The 18910-nt window shown below is 37.8% G+C and overlaps 1 protein-coding gene across 1 annotated transcript in view; it reads right to left on the reverse strand.

The window, feature by feature from the left end:
- Nucleotides 1–18910, reverse strand: part of LOC136858244 (TBC1 domain family member 19) — a 278312-nt gene that overhangs the window by 5220 nt on the left and 254182 nt on the right. The window contains exon 12 of the mRNA XM_067137644.2: nt 8848–9034. Within this exon, the coding sequence (XP_066993745.1) occupies nt 8848–9034 (187 nt within the window). The remainder of the gene's footprint in view (nt 1–8847; nt 9035–18910) is intronic.

The raw sequence follows: 18910 nt of genomic DNA on the forward strand, positions 1-18910 counted from the left end.
CGTAGCCGACTAAGTGTGACTACCGATGTTAAACCCACACTTTCTAGAGCCTTTCCCATTCAGGGTGGGTAGCGGTGATCCTAAATAGGCCTGCCCAAACCCAGATGCAGGACAGAAAACAAGGGGGATTTTGTTTAAGGTGGATCACAGCTTGCAAGGAAGTGACCCACACACTATGATCTCGGAACTATACCCTGCAGCACAAATGAAATGCCACGTGGAGGTTCTAGTACTACAACTGTAACAGACTGCCGCATACTCAAAATACCATTGAGTTGCACCTTCACAGCCAGTCCGTCTGGCATGACGTCATCTGCCTCCACGACCACTGAGAACCACAAAAAGGAGGTTTCGCCATTGGGCCAAAAACACAGATGATGGATTCCAGTGTCATTTCCTACACTGAGGCGATCATTACCCTACCCGAAGGGGCTCAACCGCCTAAAGCCGTTGGCCCCTATGGGGGGTGTCGAGTTATTTACCGTCGCTCGACACTCGGCGTTAGCAGTTTTTACAGCTGGTTGCCAAGCCTGCTAACCCTCCTCCTTTTCCATTCTGGACTTGGGGCCGGACAATGGTGGAGGTATAGTACACCAGTAAGAAGGTCAATATGTGAAAGAAAAAAGTACTGTAAATACATAAATTAGTACACGCATCGTGCTTCGTTACAGGTCCCATTTCAAAACAAACCTACTTCGGAAACCAATGATGAAATGTGATTCATTTCCCAATTTCAAGCTGGTGAATTTGATGCATAGTAAAAACAAAGAATTTTCTTGATGACATTCCATCTTTGACAACATTCAGCAGCCACCTTTCAAACTAATAGAACTAAATTGAAACAAGGATATTTAGGGAGTCCATTGCCTCTCAAATACACTACCTGATATTTAGAAAGTGCTTATTATAGATTTATACTTTATTCACCGATAGCACTATATTGAAAACAAGAGGCTACATTCACAATGAAGACTAAATTAGACAGCGGATGAGTGTTTGATAGTTCCTATTAAAGCTGGTATAAAGTTTGATTGAAGAGTAAGACTCTTAAAAGTGTATTTTAATGTGTTTTTCATAAAAATGTAGGACAAGAATGTTTTTACAGTGTAAAAAATGGATATTTAAATGGTACTCTTAATTCAGGAAGAAAAAATCTAAAAAGTTAGGAATGTAAATTTATAGTATAGAGCTTTTATCATTTATATAATTTGTAGTGATGCATAGTTTTTAAGGTTTTATTATTGTAGCTGAAGCCGGCCTCATGGTGTAGGGGTAGCGTGCCTGCCTCTTACCCGGAGGCCCTGGGTTTGATTTGAGGTCCACTCAGCCTACGTGATTAGAATTGAGGAGCTATCTGATGGTGAGATAGCGGCCCTGGTCTCAAAAGCCAAGAACAACGGCCGAGAGGATTTATCACGCCGACCACACGACACCTCATAATATGCAGGCCTTCAGGTTGAGCAGCGGTCGCTTGGTAGGCTAAGATCCGTCAAGGGATGTAGTGCCATGGGGGGGGGGATTAAAAAGCTGAGGATGGTATTAGTAAGACACTGAAACTAGTGCTACTGTAAAAATGAAATAGAATAAAACTATACATAAATTTTAAGAGTGAGGTGGAAGTGTCCTAATTTAAAATTAAAGCTTGAAGCCTTCAAATAATTCCCAATTGTAGTTTCCTAGTTATGGTTAGGTAGTCATTATTGTTAACAGACTTAACCTTTATCTCTGCGACTGTCAATGAGTGTAGGATCAGCATGGCCTTGATCATCGCTTGTCTACGGGCATCCACACTTGGTCATCCCCCATTCCGAAATTGTCAACTTTCAAATGTGAGCAAAATATTGCAAACTGTTTCCATAAAGCAGGTTTCAAAGATAAAGAAATCAATGCAGAAATTTCTCCAGAAGAATTAGAAATGCACATGCAATCTGAGCGATGGCAAGAAGTAGTGACAGATGTCAGTTATGACGAGATTCTGCAAGAAGTGCCATAAAATTCCAATCTATCCAATGACGAAGAGGACAGCAGTCATAATGTCATAGAAGAGCTTTTACTGATCATGTCTGAAGCTTTCAAAATGGTAGGAAATTTAAGAAGATATGCTGAAGCTCATTCAAATATTTATGATGACATGTTTCAAGCATTAGAAAAAAATCTTCAATTTCATTTATCATATAAAACTAAACAAACCAAACAAGCAAGAATCACTAACTTTTTAAAGTGAGCAATGGAAGTAGTGTATTGTTACATGTGCTAAATTGTGTCTAAAAACTGTAAATGCTGTTGTTTTACCAGTGTTTATACAGCATATTTTCATGTGAAAACTTTAATTTACAGTACAGGACAACACGGCAGCTGTTAAGGTACGGTAGAATGCGTAATACTGTAATACAGTGAAACCTTGTTAGTGCATTCCTCAATAATATGTTCTCCGCTTAGCATGTCATAAATTCAAATACAGTACCTTACTTATCGCATCACAAATTTTCTGTATTACTGCTTAGTACGATCATATTTTTCCTAGTCCTAAAAATGTTATTTGTTATCCCTTGTGAAAAAAATGTGATTTTCCAACTTGGATAAGAGCTTTTGGCACAGTTGCGTGATTATGGGAATAGGCCTTGCATTCCTGAACTTCACAGGATAAGTTGCACCTTCGGGGACCAAGCCGTTAGCCTCAGGAATGTTCAGTTTTGCTTGTTGGTTAGCAGCGAGATTGCTGAATAACACAGTGAACCTGTTTGTGCTTGTATTTCACACTGCATTCAGAAGTTAGACATTTATTTTGTGTTGAGTGGTACTGTGAAGGGTAGTGAATATTGGTCACGTGATAGCCTATATCTGGATTAGGAGAATAATATAATGTGAAGTTGACTAGCATGGTGCATATTTGTCGTGTGGTAGCATAAAGTCGTGAGATTCCTTACTAACAAAGACAAAATTAAAATCTGTTCAAAAGAGAACTGGCATTCACATCTTTAAGAGCTCAGAGGTGGTGTAAATGTTGAAACTCATACCTTCAATTTCTGACTCGATCACTTGAACTGGTCGAAGATTTGTTGGATTCAAAATGGCGGTCAAAGTCATTCATCAGTCACACATGGTTGACTGTAACCTCCAGTTCATTGTCTAAGAGTGTGACCAGAAAATAATGTTTAATAACCCACTGGTCTGAAATAAAATTCATCTACTAATATTTGTTTTAGAATGTGATCTGCAATAATACCTGGGTACTTTTATGTGCTCCCATACAAATGTTTTCATATTTATTGTTTGGTGTTTTTCGCACCTTTCAGTCCACTGTTGTTATTTCATAAGCCCCAGCAGAAAGGGTTTTCACATTTTCTCTTGTATTTTTCAAATCTTTTAATACTTTCCTCTCATCTTTAGAAAGGGTCAATATAGTTTTCACTGTACCCAGGGATACATGACATAAAATGTCCTCATTGTTGATAAACTTAATAGGTATATTATTAGATCCTGTATTGACCTGTCTGAATCTATTAAAAAAACTATTTAAAATAGTTTTATGTTGAGTCCACCTTGTCAGTACACCTTATAATGACATAAAATTATTTATTTTATCGTACAAGTTTCAGGAAAATCAACCATTCCCTTCATCAGTGATGTCAGTTCAAGGAATATAACACTATCTTTTGTTTTTTTTCTTACAATTTAAAGAAGTATTGTATCCTAATTCACCATATCACTGAATAAAGAAACTAATGAAATATTATGAAAATGATCATTACGTAAAATTTAATATTTTGTTGAATTGAATGAGAATACCTAAATAAATGAAGATCTTCAAGTTTTTCTCCTTTTTCATTTTTTTTCTTCCTTAAATGATCAAACCCTAGTTTATACAATGGGTTCTCTTCTGTACTTCTTTCATTTAAACTTGATTCAAAGACATTTTTTGTGCAAGATAAATTTCTAAACTTTCCAAAACATTCATAAATTTTCCCTTTTTGCCTAAATGTATTAACTCCTTGTCATTAGAAATGTCTGTAAATTTATGATTCTTTTCAACCATATTTTGGAAATCTTCCCAACGTAAAAGGAAATCTTCCTGGTGGTGCCGCGAACAACCAAGCTCATGGGGAGGAAGAAAATGATGCTGGTGAAATTATGCTTGAGGAAGTGGAAAGGATGGTAAATAAACTCCATTGTCATAAAGCAGCAGGAAAAGATGAAATTAGACCTGAAATGGTGAAGTATAGTGGGAAGGCAGGGATGAAATGGCTTCAGAGAGTAGTAAGATTAGCATGGAGTGTTGGTAATGTACCTTCAGATTGGACAAGAGCAGTAATTGCACCTATCTATAAGCAAGGGAACAGGAAGGACTGCAACAACCATCGAGGTATCTCATTGATTAGTATACCAGGCAAAGTATTCAGCATCTTGGAAGGGAGGGTGCGATCAGTGGTTGAGAGGAAGTTGGATGAAAACCAGTGTGGTTTCAGACCACAGAGGGGCTGTCAGGATCAGACTTTCAGTATGCGCCAGGTAATTGAAAAATGTTACAAGAGGAATAGACACTTGTGTTTATGTTTTGTAGATCTAGAGAAAGCATATGACAGGGTACGGAGGGAAAAGATGCTCGCCATACTGGGGGACTATGGAATTAAGGGTTAGATTATTAAAATCGATCAAAGGCATTTATGTTGACGATTGGGCTGCAGTGAGAATTGATGGTAGAATGAGTTCTTGGTTCAGGGTACTTACAGGGGTTAGACAAGGCTGTAATCTTTCACCTTTGTTGTTTGTAGTTTACATGGATCATCTGCTGAAAGGTATTAAGTGGCAGGGAGGGATTCATTTAGGTGGAAATGTAGTAAGCAGTCTGGCTTATGTTGAGGACTTAGTCTTAATGGTAGATTGTGCCAAAAACCTGCAGTCTAATATCTTGGAACTTGAAAATAGGTGCAATGAATATGGTATGAAAATTAGCCTCTTGAAGACTAAATTGATGTCAGTAGGTAATAAATTCAACGGAACTGAATGTCAGATTGGTGATACAAAGCTGGAACGGGTGGATAATATTAAGTATTTAGGTTGTCTGTTCTCCCAGGATGGTAATATAGTAAGTGAAATTGAATCAAGGTGTAGTAAAGCTAATGCAGTGCGCTCGCAGTTGTGATCAACAGTGTTCTGTAAGAAGGAAGTCAGCTCCCAGACAAAACTATATTTACATTGGCCTATCTCCAGACCAACTTTGCTTTACGGGAGCAAAAGCTGGGTGGACTCAAGATATCTTATTCATAAGTTAGAAGCAACAAACATGAAAGTAGCGAGAATGATTGCTGGTACAAACAGGTGTGAACAATGACAAGAGCATACTTGGAATGAGGAGATAAAGGCTAAGTTAGGAATTAACTCAATGGATGAAGCTGTACGCATAAACTGACTTTGGTCAGGATGATAATGATGATGATGATAGTCTTTGTGTTTGTCATGGAGCTGCTAGTTGCTTATCAATTCTATCATGTAACCCAATCTCGAAAGTGACATTTTTCCACTAAGATGAAACAGTGAAGTTCTGTCAAGATACTGCTCAATGAGGGTTGATGCCTGCCCTCCTGATGAAGCTGGGAAGCAGAAATGAACTAGCTGGGGGGCTGAGAAAGATGTAGAACTGGGATTAAAGAAGAGAGAATCTATATATTCAAAGATGGGAATGTATGAACATGTGGCAATTTTCCTTGTCCTTTTGTGTTTTCAAGTTTGTCCTTGTCTCTTTTCTCTGTTGCTCCCTATTCCCACAATGACCTGACATTGCCTTGGACGATTTCATCTAGCTACATAGCAGCTACAATATGCCAAATGTAGGTGAAGAGAAGGTCAATTATTGGTACACATACATCAAGTAGAAGCGGAGAAATTTACATTTACTGGTAGAGTACATCATATTTACGTGTTGAGTTTCACTGGGTGAACAGTAGAGACTGATGGGGGCACAGGTATGATTCAAAGTCATGTCTACTTCACAACTGATTAGTGGACAAACTTCCGGCTGGACAAGCGATAATGATGACAGGGGTGCAGGGGGATATAATTCATTACAAGACACATCATCATGTCACTGAATCACAGATGCAGTCAGGATGAGGCAAATATGGTTCTTCTCCATTTTACATGACCTTGCCACTACTCCTCATCCATCTTGTGTTTCAATCCATGCTGTTCTTAACTAGGCAATTTAATTTCACCACTTTAAATAATGATACTGATTATGATAACATCTGCACATAACTATAAATAGTCATGCATTATAAAATATATGGTTAGTGGCATATGCAGGAATGAACAGAAGGAAAAAGTCTGATATGACTTTTGAATGTTTTAGTATAATTTATTTATTTATTTATTTATTTATTTATTTATTTATTTATTTATTTATTTATTTATTTATTTTTTGCTTTCAATTTACATTTTATCAAATTTAATCTCTGGTATTCTCTGTTTTCAGTCTTTCAATTTTATGTGGGGATTGATCCACCTACAAGTACAGTTGACTCTCGATAATTTGAAACTCAAGGGACCAGAGAAAAGATTCAATTTACCGAGAGTTCAAATAACCAAGAGGGAGGGAGGGAAAAATTCAAATAAACAAGAGTTTCACTTATACTTACTCATTTCTTTCACAACATTTGTGCAATTATGAAATGTTCATACAGAAATGTTCATTTGAATGTTCATACAGAAATGTTCATTTTGAAAAAAGTCCATAATTTTCTTTTGAGTCAGCGATTTCCATCTATCATTGTCCAATGAATTTTTGATAGTTGTGAGAGCTGAGAAGAAATCGTCACTTTTGTCCGTTCTGAGGGCGTAGGAGCGTAGGGTAGTAAGAGATGTCCTTGCCTCGCTCAATGTGACTGGTCTGGCGGTTGTTCTTCTTCGTTTTCTTCCTCGTCCTCATCCAGGGAGGTTAAATCCAACAGTTCAGCATCGGTTAGGGCACCATGGACACCGATGTCATCGTCAACTTTAACATAATCCTCAAACGTTAACTCTCCACAGTTAGGTAGAAGTCCCCATCCTGAGTCAAAATTCATAAATTTTGGCAGCTCTGATGACTGTTCCACATTTTCAGTTTGCTTAAACCTGCACTTTTTGAAGCAGTTATAAAGGGTGGTAGGGTTGACATTTTTCCAGACCTTATCAATCATGATTATAGCAGTCAAAACTGTTATGTTTGCCTTCTCAGCTTTTTCGATGCTATCCAGCACAAAAAAAAAAACAAAAAAAAAACAAAACAAAAAAAACAAAAAAAAACAATTTTATATGGTCTAATGGGGGTGGGTTATTATGCACGGTGCCGTGGTCCAAAAACAGTAAGATTTTGCATTTTTCCTTTTTCATGTCACTGTTAATCGAGGTCAGCCATTCATTAAACAATTCTGTCATCATCCATGATTTTTTGTTTGACCGATAAACTGTGGGCAGCGATTTTATTCCTTTGAAGCAGAGTGGTTTCGCAGATTTCCCAATAATGAGTGGTTTCAACTTTTGAAATCCATCCATGTTACATGTTAGAAGGACAGTTATTCTTTCCTTGCTCAGTTTCCCTCCATGACACTTCTCGTCTTTGAACATCAGGGTGTGATCAGGAAGACATTTATAAAAAGGCCCGGTTTCGTCTGTGTTGAATATGTTCCTTGGGTCATAGCCATTCAAAAGTTCATTTAGTTCGTCAATCCATTCAGAACAAATAGAATTATCCACGCTGGCGCTCTCTCTACAGATCTTTTTATATGTGATGGCATGTCGGTTTTTGAAATTTGAAAGCCACCCCTCACTTGCTGCAAATCCTTTAATCCTGAGAGACTGCGCAAATGACTTGGCTTTTTCCTTCAACATGAAACCCCCCAGAGGAACGTTTTGTCCTCTACACTGACGAATCCGCTTAAGCGAGCACTCTTCAAGACGGGGAAATTCACCCTGACGTGACCTTTTTTTACTCGCACTTAAGGCACTTTCGGTGACGCTATCTTTATTTTTCAAAATCATTGACAATGTCAATGGTAAAATACCGAACTGTTTGGCTACATGATTTTTAATTGTCCATCCTCCACATCTTGAATCACATGCTTTTTTTTCACTTATGGAAGGACACTTTGAGAGACTGCGCAAATGACTTGGCTTTTTCCTTCAACATGAAACTGCCCAGGGGAATGTTTTGTCCTCTTCACTGACGAATCCGCTTAAGTGAGCACTCTTCAAGACGGGGAAATTCACCCTAACGTGCCCTTTTTTTACTCGCACTTAAGGCACTTTCGGTGACGCGATTTTTATTTTTCAAAATCGTTGACAATGTCAATGGTAAAATACCAAACTGTTTGGCTACATGTTTTCTAACTGTCCATCCTCCACAGCTTGAATCACACGCTTTTTTTTTTCGCTTATGGAAGGACACTCGTTCTTTCTTGAACTCATTTTGATACTTAAAAATTACACAAATCAAATGTTAACATACTGTAACACACGTTAACATTTGAAAGAAGACCCAAGACTGCGAACTCACTCATACATGTCATTATTGATGTAAACAAACGACAGGTCTGTGCACGATAACAATATATACTGTAATCACCGACTTCAAATTATAGAGAGTAGGGAAGCCCGACTTCAAATTATAGAATGTTGGCGAGCAAGATGCCATTCCTACAACTTCAAATTAACAAGGGGATCAAATAACATTCATTTTTTTCAATTTATCGAGTATTTTTCAAGGGACAAGGGAAACACTTCAAATTATCGAGAGATTCAAGTTAACGGGTGTCAAATTATTGAGAGTCAACTGTATTTCCTGCATATCTCAATGAATGGAGCTATATTTACCTCAACATTTTGCAGAGTGTCAACATGAAGTAAATTCTCTTTTCGAAAACTAAGGATGGCCACTGCCAAAACTGGAATGATTTCTAAGGAATCATATGCTAAGATTAAATCCCACAGATAAAGAAGTTGTTCAGGAGGCAGATGACCACTAAACCCACGCATCAACCACTTGAAGACAACTCGTACTCTGCAACAGAAAATCATATATTGTCTTACAAGGAGAATCTCTAAAAAAATATGAAGAGTTGATTTTTAACAATGAGACAGAAATAAGAAGAATATGATATGAATGTTTGCCGACTCTTTCCCTGGAATACTGATGTCCATTACATCCGCAGAAATGAACCAATGGTAAACAGAAATTACACCTCTCATGAAAGATCTGAAGATCTGGATGACATCACAAGTTTAGAGGAGAGCATAACAAACACAGATGCATATCAAATGTCTTCATCTTACGGTCATCACTGACTTCTTATCTTACACTGATAATATGAGATTAAAAAGAAAAGACATGACGGTAATGGCGATGATGATGAAAAGGTATCCTACCACTACTACTATTAACTTAAACAAAATTAACTGTGAGGAATCATATGCTAAGGTTAAATTCCACAGATAAAGTTGTTCAGGAGGCAAATGACCACTAAACCCACACATTAAATCAAACAGGGGAAACAAATTTAAACACAGTGAAAGAACTAAATATCTGTAGTTTAAGAAATAAAACTCTATAACTACATTAATGATCATTGGCTGGATAAGAGATAAGAGAGATAAGAGTGAGGTAGAATTTATTCACCTTAATGATTTTATACTAGCTGACACATTTTGTCGAACCAATCAGGCTGGAGGGTGTGTTGTACAGTAAAACCTCCCTATAACGGACACCTTCGGGACCGAAAAAATGTCCGTTATGAAGGGGTGTCCGCCCGCGAGAGGTTATGAAACCGGTACCATTAAACATAAGTTGGAACACAATAACCCATGTATTGTATGTGTTAACAATTCTCACAAATGTACCTTTAACTGTGTACTGTATACAGTATTGTACAATATACTGCACTGTACTCACATGAGAAAGTTGTAGATGGGCTGCTGCAGCTGCGATGCACTGTATTAAAGAGACAAAAACACTTCTATGGAAACCTCTATTGAGTACACTGTACACTATTACCGTTCACCATGTTAAAATTAAGAAGAACGTATGAGTTTTTGAAACTTCAAATCAGTATGTAGATGTAGCAATATCTAGCACAGTACAGTAAAACATTAGCACTTGAAAAAATCATTAATGTTCGTTTGTTTTGTCCATTTCGGTTTAGCAATGATGTTTTCACTATGTGCAATTAAATCCTGGGTCAAATTTACACCTTTTTCATCGTTTTGTTTATAATAAAATTCTTTCAGTCGCTTAACAATGCCGAGAGCCTCACTGTATGAGGTTATTGGCAGCACATTCATTTCCGTATTTTCTTCAAAGTCATCATTAGCATCACCTTCACTCCCGCTTTCATCAGAATCTTCATTTTTGTCCCACTTCCCTTGGATTGACTGAAGAATCGTTTTCGTGTCTCCACTCTCACACTCTGTTGGAATATCTGAATCAATTTCGATATAGGTGTTCACTTGTACACTGTAACCTGCTGCATTAATCAACTCTTGTGTTGTTTCCATGCTCTCAGGAAGGGTATCCGATTCTATTTCGGGATGTCCACCACTAGCGGGAAACCCAGCTTTCAGAAAGCAGTTACGAATTGTTGAGGCCGTGACGTTTTTCCATGCATTGCTTATTCATGAAATTGCTTGGAGAACATTCAGCCCCTTTGTCAGTGTTTGTAGGGTTACTTCATTCCCGTTAAGCTCTGATACTATGTGCTTCATCACTAACTGTCTGTACATAACCTTGAAATTCTGAGAAACATTTGGTGGGAGAAAGACGATCTTCACATTTTGCAACTTAATTGTATCCGGATGCAATGCTGCATTATCGAGGAATAATAACACTTTTCGCTCCTGGCGTATCATTTTTCTGTCCAATTGTCATAGCCACTCTGTCATTATTTCTCTGGTCATCCATGCTTTCCTATTCGCTTTCCATTCAATGCCAAATTTCGTAACGTCCATATTTTTAAAACACCTTGGTTTTGCAGCTTTTCCTATCACAAGAGGCTCCTCCCGTTCTCCACTCATACTTGCACATAACAAGACCGTAAGGCGTTCTTTCGCAACTTTTCCACCAGTACAACGATTTCCTTTGAAACACAAAGTTCTGTCGGGTAAAGCACGGAAAAATAATCCAGTTTCATCGGCATTCAAAATATTTTCCGGAGCATACCCGTCTATGATTGAAGGTATTTTTTCTTGCCAGTTGTCAACAATCTCCATATTAACACTGGATGATTCTCCGCAAATCACTCTGAAGTTGATACCATGTCGCTTTCTGAATCTTTCTAGCCAGCCATTCGAGGCTTTGAAATCTCCAATACCTAATTCTGTCACGAATTCTAACGCTTTTGCTTGTATCATTGGTCCTAACACAGGGACATTCTGACTTCTTATTTTAGCGAACCACTCTAGCATTGCCTTGTCAATGAGAGCTCCACTACCACTTTGAAACAGTTTAATGCGCTGTTCGTTGCCATTTAAATGCCATTCTTTCACTAGTTCCTCTTGCTTTTTCACAATTCCAGCTGCCTGTGTCTTTCCAATCTTGAACACTTCGGACAGTTCACGCACACCACACTTCTCACGTTTATGATAGTCTATTATGCCTACCTTTTCTTTTAAAGTTAAAAACTTCCTCAGAGCCATGTTTACACACACTTACTAACGTAAAATTGAACACATCAAAAGCCCACGAGTCAATGAAAAGTAACCTGACAGTGAAGGTACGAATTCCAGGGCTGTCGAGCAAGTCAGATCACACAACTTCCAGAAGTGATAGCGTAGCTTAGTGTTGCCTTCCAAGAATGTGTACAGCCAGGATCAAAAGTTACGGTGTCTGTGATTCTTGGAAGTACTGGCTGTGCAAAAAGTAAGCGAAAACATACTGTACAGGACACAAATACAGAATTTTTTGAAAAAGAAAGCGTCCATTAGGAGAGGTTTAATTGGAGTTTCTTGTGGCTATGGTGTGTCTGTGTCCGTAATAAAGGGTGTCCGTATAAGAGAGGTAAATTACTCATACACAACATGGCATTTAATTACGGACCTAGAAAATCGTCCGCCTATGAGGGGTGTCCGCCGGTGAGAGGTGTCCGTTAAGACAGGTTTTACTGTATTTGTATACTGTGACTTGGTATATGAAGTTATTTGTGTGTCTCAGTTTTCTGTTACTTGCTGAATGTAACGTACTCCTGATAGCCATTTACTGTTCCCCTTCCAGCAGTATAAAAATCTTTCTTGAAAATATGGAAGCATTACTTGAAAAACTATTAAAGTCTATGCCTAAAATAAAAGTAATCATCTGTGGGGACCTTAATGTAGATCATAGATTTTCTTATAGAGAAAGTTGCATGGTTTGTAATCTTTTTAAATGTTAGAGATTATATCATACTGTCAATGGACCAACAAGTGTTCAGTCCTGCTTAGATAATGTCTTCACTGATTTTAGCCCACAGTGTTTTCAAGTAAGAGTTATTAATCCTTCTCTATCTGATCATGCTGGTGTAATCTTAGAAGTGAAGCTTCTTTTAATTTAATTTCCGGGTTGAACCGTGTTGTACTTGTACGCATATCACGTACAGTTTGCCGACGTTTCGAATACATTGCAGTATTCTTTGTCAAGCCGACTTAAATACCCCTACTCGATCCGAGGTAATCAGTCTCCCAGGCAGAAATTACACTACTAGAGTGGCCTTGATCTTGGCCTTTTATATCCTAGCCTTTCTGGCTGACGTAAGCCCTGGCTGTCTCGCGAGACTTCTGGAAAGTATGTCACAGCCAGGTAGTGGGGGCTTGCCTGCGCTGTTATGTAATGGGGTTGCGGCCCGTGTGTTTATGTTGTGGTCTGTATGTCTTAAACTATGAATGATAGGCATCCAAGAATTACTGATTTTGTATCCTTCTTCTAAATTTATGTTGTTCGGATGTTTCTTGATTTCGATAGCCTCGCGGATTTTCCTTTCCAGATTCCAAGGGATAGCTGCTAGGATCTTGGTCTTGTCAAATTATATTCCGTGCCTAGTTTCGTAGGAATGCTTGGCTACTGCTGAAATATCTGTGTTTTGGTTCTTGGTGTGACGGATATGTTCTTTTAGGCGGGTGGAGATCAGACGTTTTGTCTACCTACATAACAAGCTCCGCAGCTACATTCAATGTGATACACTCCAGGGGCCTGTAATTCTATTGTGTCTTTTACTGGTGGTAGATAACGGGCTAGCTTACGGTGAGGTTTATAGATAGTTTTTATGTTGTATTTGTCCAGTATCTTGCCGATCCTGTCTGTAGTGTTTTTAATGTATGGCAGTATCGCTGTTTTCTGGCGGGTCAGTTGCCGCAGGAGAAAACAACGGGAAAGAATAGTACAAACATAGAATTAAAATCCCATTTTGTCAAGTACAAATTAAAAACACAATATAGTAATGTCTAATTAAATACAACGTCTTGTGATGATATGAATTCACAGTGTCCTTGAAGTTGCCTTGCGTAGTTCAAAATGTTGAGTTAGGAGGAATGAATGAAATTGCATTAAAACTTGAAGTCTTGCCGATATCCACCGTTAATGGGTGTTAAAATGATGTCTATTTAAATTAAAATATTGGACACAGCATCGTATAATGATGTGAATTTACGGTGTCCTAGGAATTATAATACTATCTTGCGTAGTTCAATTGGATTTGTACAAGAATAAATGAAGTTGCGTTAAAACTTGGAGTCCTGCCATTATCTTCGGTTGATATATGTATTATTCAGAAACAGTCCTACATATAAAACGGCCAAATTTGTACACACGTTTTTAAAGAAACATTACAGATTTAATGTAGATACAAGTCTCCGCAATACCATAGATTTTTGTGATAGGACAAAAAATTTAATTTTATCACAATATAATACTATCCATAGCTTTGATGTGAAAGATATGTATTAGGATATTCCGATCACGGAGACTATCAACATTGTTAAGAACAACTTAAACACACATAATTCGTTGAGTAAAGTAGAAATTGATGAATTCATCAACTTATTAAAGTTTATATTAGAAAACAACTTTTTTACTTTCAACAACAACGTGTACAAACAAGTTAATGGGTTGGCCATGGGATCACCAGCGTCTGGTATCCTTGCAGATATATTTATGGACCATATGGAATCTAATAAAGTAGTCGGTAAAATAAAAGGATTAGACTTATGGTTAAGGTTTGTTGATGACGCGTTCGCTATCATTAACGAACAAGAACTCAAGCCAAACGAACTGTTAGACCAATTAAACAACCTTGATAAACATATAATGTTTACAATCGAGTCGGAAGATAATAAAAGTCTAAACTACTTAGACATAACATTAACTAGAGACAATAAAAACCTGATTTACCAAGTATTTAGAAAACCTACACACACAGATGTTGTTATTAGGAAAGACTCGAACCACCCAGGAGAACATAAGAAAGCGGCATTTTACAGCTTCATCAATAGAGCAGTAAGAATACCATTAAACAGAAATGATTTTAATAAAGAGATAAACATTATACAAGATATTGCCAAAAGAAACGGTTACCCCAAAAGCTATGTCCATAGGATAAAGAGTAAGGTCGTGAATAGACCTAACACTCTACTTGTAAATAAGGAAGAAAAAAAGAAATTCGCTACATTCACTTACATTAATAAACAATCATACAGTTTGGTTAAACTATTTAGAAAACACAATATCCATGTATCCTTTAGGACAGATAATATTAATAATAATAATAATAATAATAATAATAATAATAATAATAATAATAATAATAATAATAATTTATTGTTCAATTCGAATAGCATAAACACCAACAGTAGGTTCAGTAAATCAGGAGTATACAAACTGTCGTGCCAAGATTGCGGAAAAAAATATGTCGGACAGTCAGGTAGAAGTGTGGTGGTACGGTATAAAGAGCATGTCAATGCACAAAAACATTCTAGATACTCTGCAATGTGTGAACACATGCATGAAAGTAACCATCATTTCACAAATATTGAACGTGATATGACTTTATTACATTCATTAAGCAAAGGCAAACAAATGAATGCCCTAGAGAAATTAGAAATATACAAATTGCAAAAATTTGATAATGAGAACAGCCTAAATGAACACATTGCAGAAGACAATCAGTTGTTTAAATTGGTAACCCAATACCCTGGTAAGAGGCCAAATGATATCAAGCGTGTAAGAGGGGAAGTATGACTGTAGTATCAGGGGCGGTTCCTTCCACCCCTCCTTCCATCCACCACGCAACCCAATGTAATTCCGTAACCGGTTGCCATACAACATCAGGTGCCTCAACATCTATCTAACACATGCATGCCACACGTAATATTTACATCATCACACTGGTAAGGTTTAATATTTTTACCCCGTTGTATTCTCATTTGTTCATGTTGGAGCCTTTTGTTAATTTTTATTTCATTTTCTTTTTATAGACCATTTTAACCTATTTTCAACCTGGCTGCATAATACATCTATCAACCGAAGATAATGGCAGGACTCCAAGTTTTAACGCAACTTAATTTATTCTTGTACAAATCCAATTGAACTACGCAAGATAGTATTATAATTCCTAGGACACCGTAAATTCACATCATTATACGACGCTGTGTCCAATATTTTAATTTAAATAGACATCATTTTAACACCCATTAACGGTGGATATCGGCAAGACTTCAAGTTTTAATGCAATTTCATTCATTCCTCCTAACTCAACATTTTGAACTACGCAAGGCAACTTCAAGGACACTGTGAATTCATATCATCACAAGACGTTGTATTTAATTAGACATTACTATATTGTGTTTTTAATTTGTACTTGACAAAATGGGATTTTAATTCTATGTTTGTACTATCCAAAATTTTTAAGTGTCACATTGTCATACTCATTGTTTTGAATTTTTAATGGGGGCCCCGTATTTTAGTCAGGTCTTATTGTATATTGAATTTTAATCCACTAGCTGAGGAAGAGAATGCACAATATTCTCAAAACATGTACTAGATGTTAAGGTGAAAGGTAAATAAATGAATAGTATTGACTAGGCAGACTATCTTCCAACATATTTACTGTTACTAAGTCAATACGGATCCAATCCCGACCATCATGGTCAAGATTATCAATAATAATTGCTTTACGTCGCACGGACACAGATAGGTCTTATGGCGACGATGGGATAGGAAAGGCCTAGGAATTGGAAGGAAGCGGCCGTGGCCTTAATTAAGGTACAACCCCAGCATTTGCCTGGTGTGAAAATGGGAAACCACGCAAAACCATCTTCAGAGCTGCCGACAGTGGGATTCGAACCCACTATCCCCCGGATGCAAGCTCACAGCCAGGCGCCTCTAACCGCAAGGCCAACTCGCCCGGTGCAAACGTTTTCATAAACATTTCAGAAAACGTAAACTGACTAATACAACGTGGAAATTACAAAGGAGAGATATGAGGAAGGCTGATAGAGTACGCAAAGTGTAGCACCGGTTCTCTTCGACAGCTAAGCGGATGGCAAGCGCGGGGAGAAGGGGAACGTGCGGTGCAAACCAATTGGAGCAGGGAGGGGAGGAGGTGCAGAGGCGTGTCTCCGGATACGCAGTGTGCCAGCTTAGCATTGGCCAGCAGGTATTCATCGCTGATCGCGCTGAATTTGAAATGTCACAACTTTTAGGCCCCGTAGTTAACGCCCTAATGAATGTTGGCACCCAAAATTGATGCCGACATCATTTTTACGTGTACCTCAATGTGTTTTCCAAGTTTCATCACGATCGGCGATTTACCCATTGCCGATGTTTCCTTGTGAGTGTTGTAATACATGGAGAAGAATGAATAGTGAAATGAGGACTAACGCTACAGAAAGTGTATGAGTCCTTGCCTTAGACGTTTCAAATTAAACAGTTTTGTATCTGTATTCCTGGAGGAAGAACGTCCTCATCTCTGTAGTCACATGACAGCGGCCATATATAATGAGAACAAAGTGGAGACAATCACACAGCTTTGCTTAACACTGGGATTGATATGAAATGGCTCTCCAAGTGGTGATGGTGACATCTGCCATCATATCAGTGTAGAATAGTTTTAAGATGGAAATACAAATCTTCTACAGAGCATCACAGTTTACAGAGTGAATGCCTTAGTGAGATCAATGAAGGCAATATAAAGAGGTCTATTCTGTTCTCTGCACTTTTTCTGAAGCTGATGAGCTGTGAATATCATATCTGTGGTTCCTTTAGAAGGCCTGAAGCCACACTGGCTCTCTGGTAGTATTTCCTCCACTAACGGTAGTGTATGATATGCCAAAATTTCAGCAATAAGCCTAAGAAAGACAGTAATGATACTCCCCAATAGTTATTACAGTCTGTTCAATCATCTTTCTTAAATATTGGAACTATAAGACCATCTCTGAAATCAGGAGGCATTTCATCAGTGCTCCAAATTTTAACAATCAGTTCATATATGTGTTTTATGAGTTCCTCACCATATTCTATGAGAGCTTCTGCAGGTATACCATCAGGAGCTGGTCTTGTGTTGCCCTGCTTGATTAACAGCATGCTTAACTTCATCGAGTGTTGGTGGGGAGCCAAGTTCTTCTTTGGGTGTTTGTACTATTAGGTCATACACCTGTTCATCAACAAATGATTCCTGATTCAGGAGACGATCAAAATGCTCTTTCTGTCCATTCATGATGGAGCACTGATCTTTTAGAAGTGTACTCCTATCACTGTACCAGAGTGGATTTCTACCATAAACTGCTTTTGTGGATTGGAAGAATTGTTGTGAATCTTTTTCTGCTAGATATTGCGACTTTTTGTCCATCATGCAATCTTGAGCACACGTGTTCTTCTTTGGACATTTACTTTGGCAAGAAAAAAGGCTTCTTTCTTTGCGAGGCAGTTCATGTCTATGCCATGCATGCAAGGCTTTCCTCTTCTCTGAGATCTCTTCCCCATTTTTATCAAACCAATCCTGATGTTTCTTGATTTTATACCCCATAATTTCTTTGTAAGCATCCCGAATAGTGGTCTTTAGACTCTCCCAGTGTTGTCTTACATCCTAATTATGCTCCTCTGACTGTGTCTGATGAAGCATTTCTCTATATTGTGAGGTATATTCTGAAATTCTGAAATTCCAAATTTCATGGTATCAAAAGCATGTTTACACCTCTTCTGTTGTTTTCTCCTCTGAGCAGATAGTGACAAATTCATAACTGACCTGATAAGTTGGAGATCTGTGCAACAGTCATCCGCTCCTGTCGTTGTTTTAGTGATAAAAACGTCACATAGATCTTTCTTGCAGACAATTACATAATCAATGAGATGCCAGTGCTTCAATCTAAGATGCTGCCATGAAGTTTTCAAGCGATTCTTTTGGTGAAAAATGGTGTTAGTCATTGTTAAATCATGTTCAGCACATTTTGAGAGGAGTCGAATGCCATTTTGGTTTTCACTGCCAATTCCATCCTCACTAATGACACTATTCCATACAATGTTGTCCTTGCCCACTCTGGCATTAAAATCATCAAGTAAGATTATTTTATCTTGTTTATTATGTTTAAACAGGAGAAAAAGATCCAGGAGATAAAAATGCTGGATAAGTTATCTTATCTAGATGCCCAGAGGAAGTTCAAGTGCACGGCTGCTCCGGAGTCCTCCATCTCCTTTGCTAAGAAGGTTGTGAAAGTGTGGATCATGCCAGAGTCTTTTGCACAGAACATTAGTACATATAATGCAATGAAAAGTCAAAGTCATTGACAAGAACTCATATTGTAATCTATCAGCTTCATTGTCCGTATTGATAATTTAAGCACACAAGTATGAAGGATGAGTTTTCCACCTAATCAATACTTTATTTTACAAAAGGTTTATAATTATTTACATTAAAACGGTACT

The sequence above is a fragment of the Anabrus simplex genome, chromosome 1, assembly GCF_040414725.1.
Source record: "Anabrus simplex isolate iqAnaSimp1 chromosome 1, ASM4041472v1, whole genome shotgun sequence".
In the NCBI taxonomy this organism is placed as follows: Eukaryota; Metazoa; Arthropoda; class Insecta; order Orthoptera; family Tettigoniidae; genus Anabrus; species Anabrus simplex.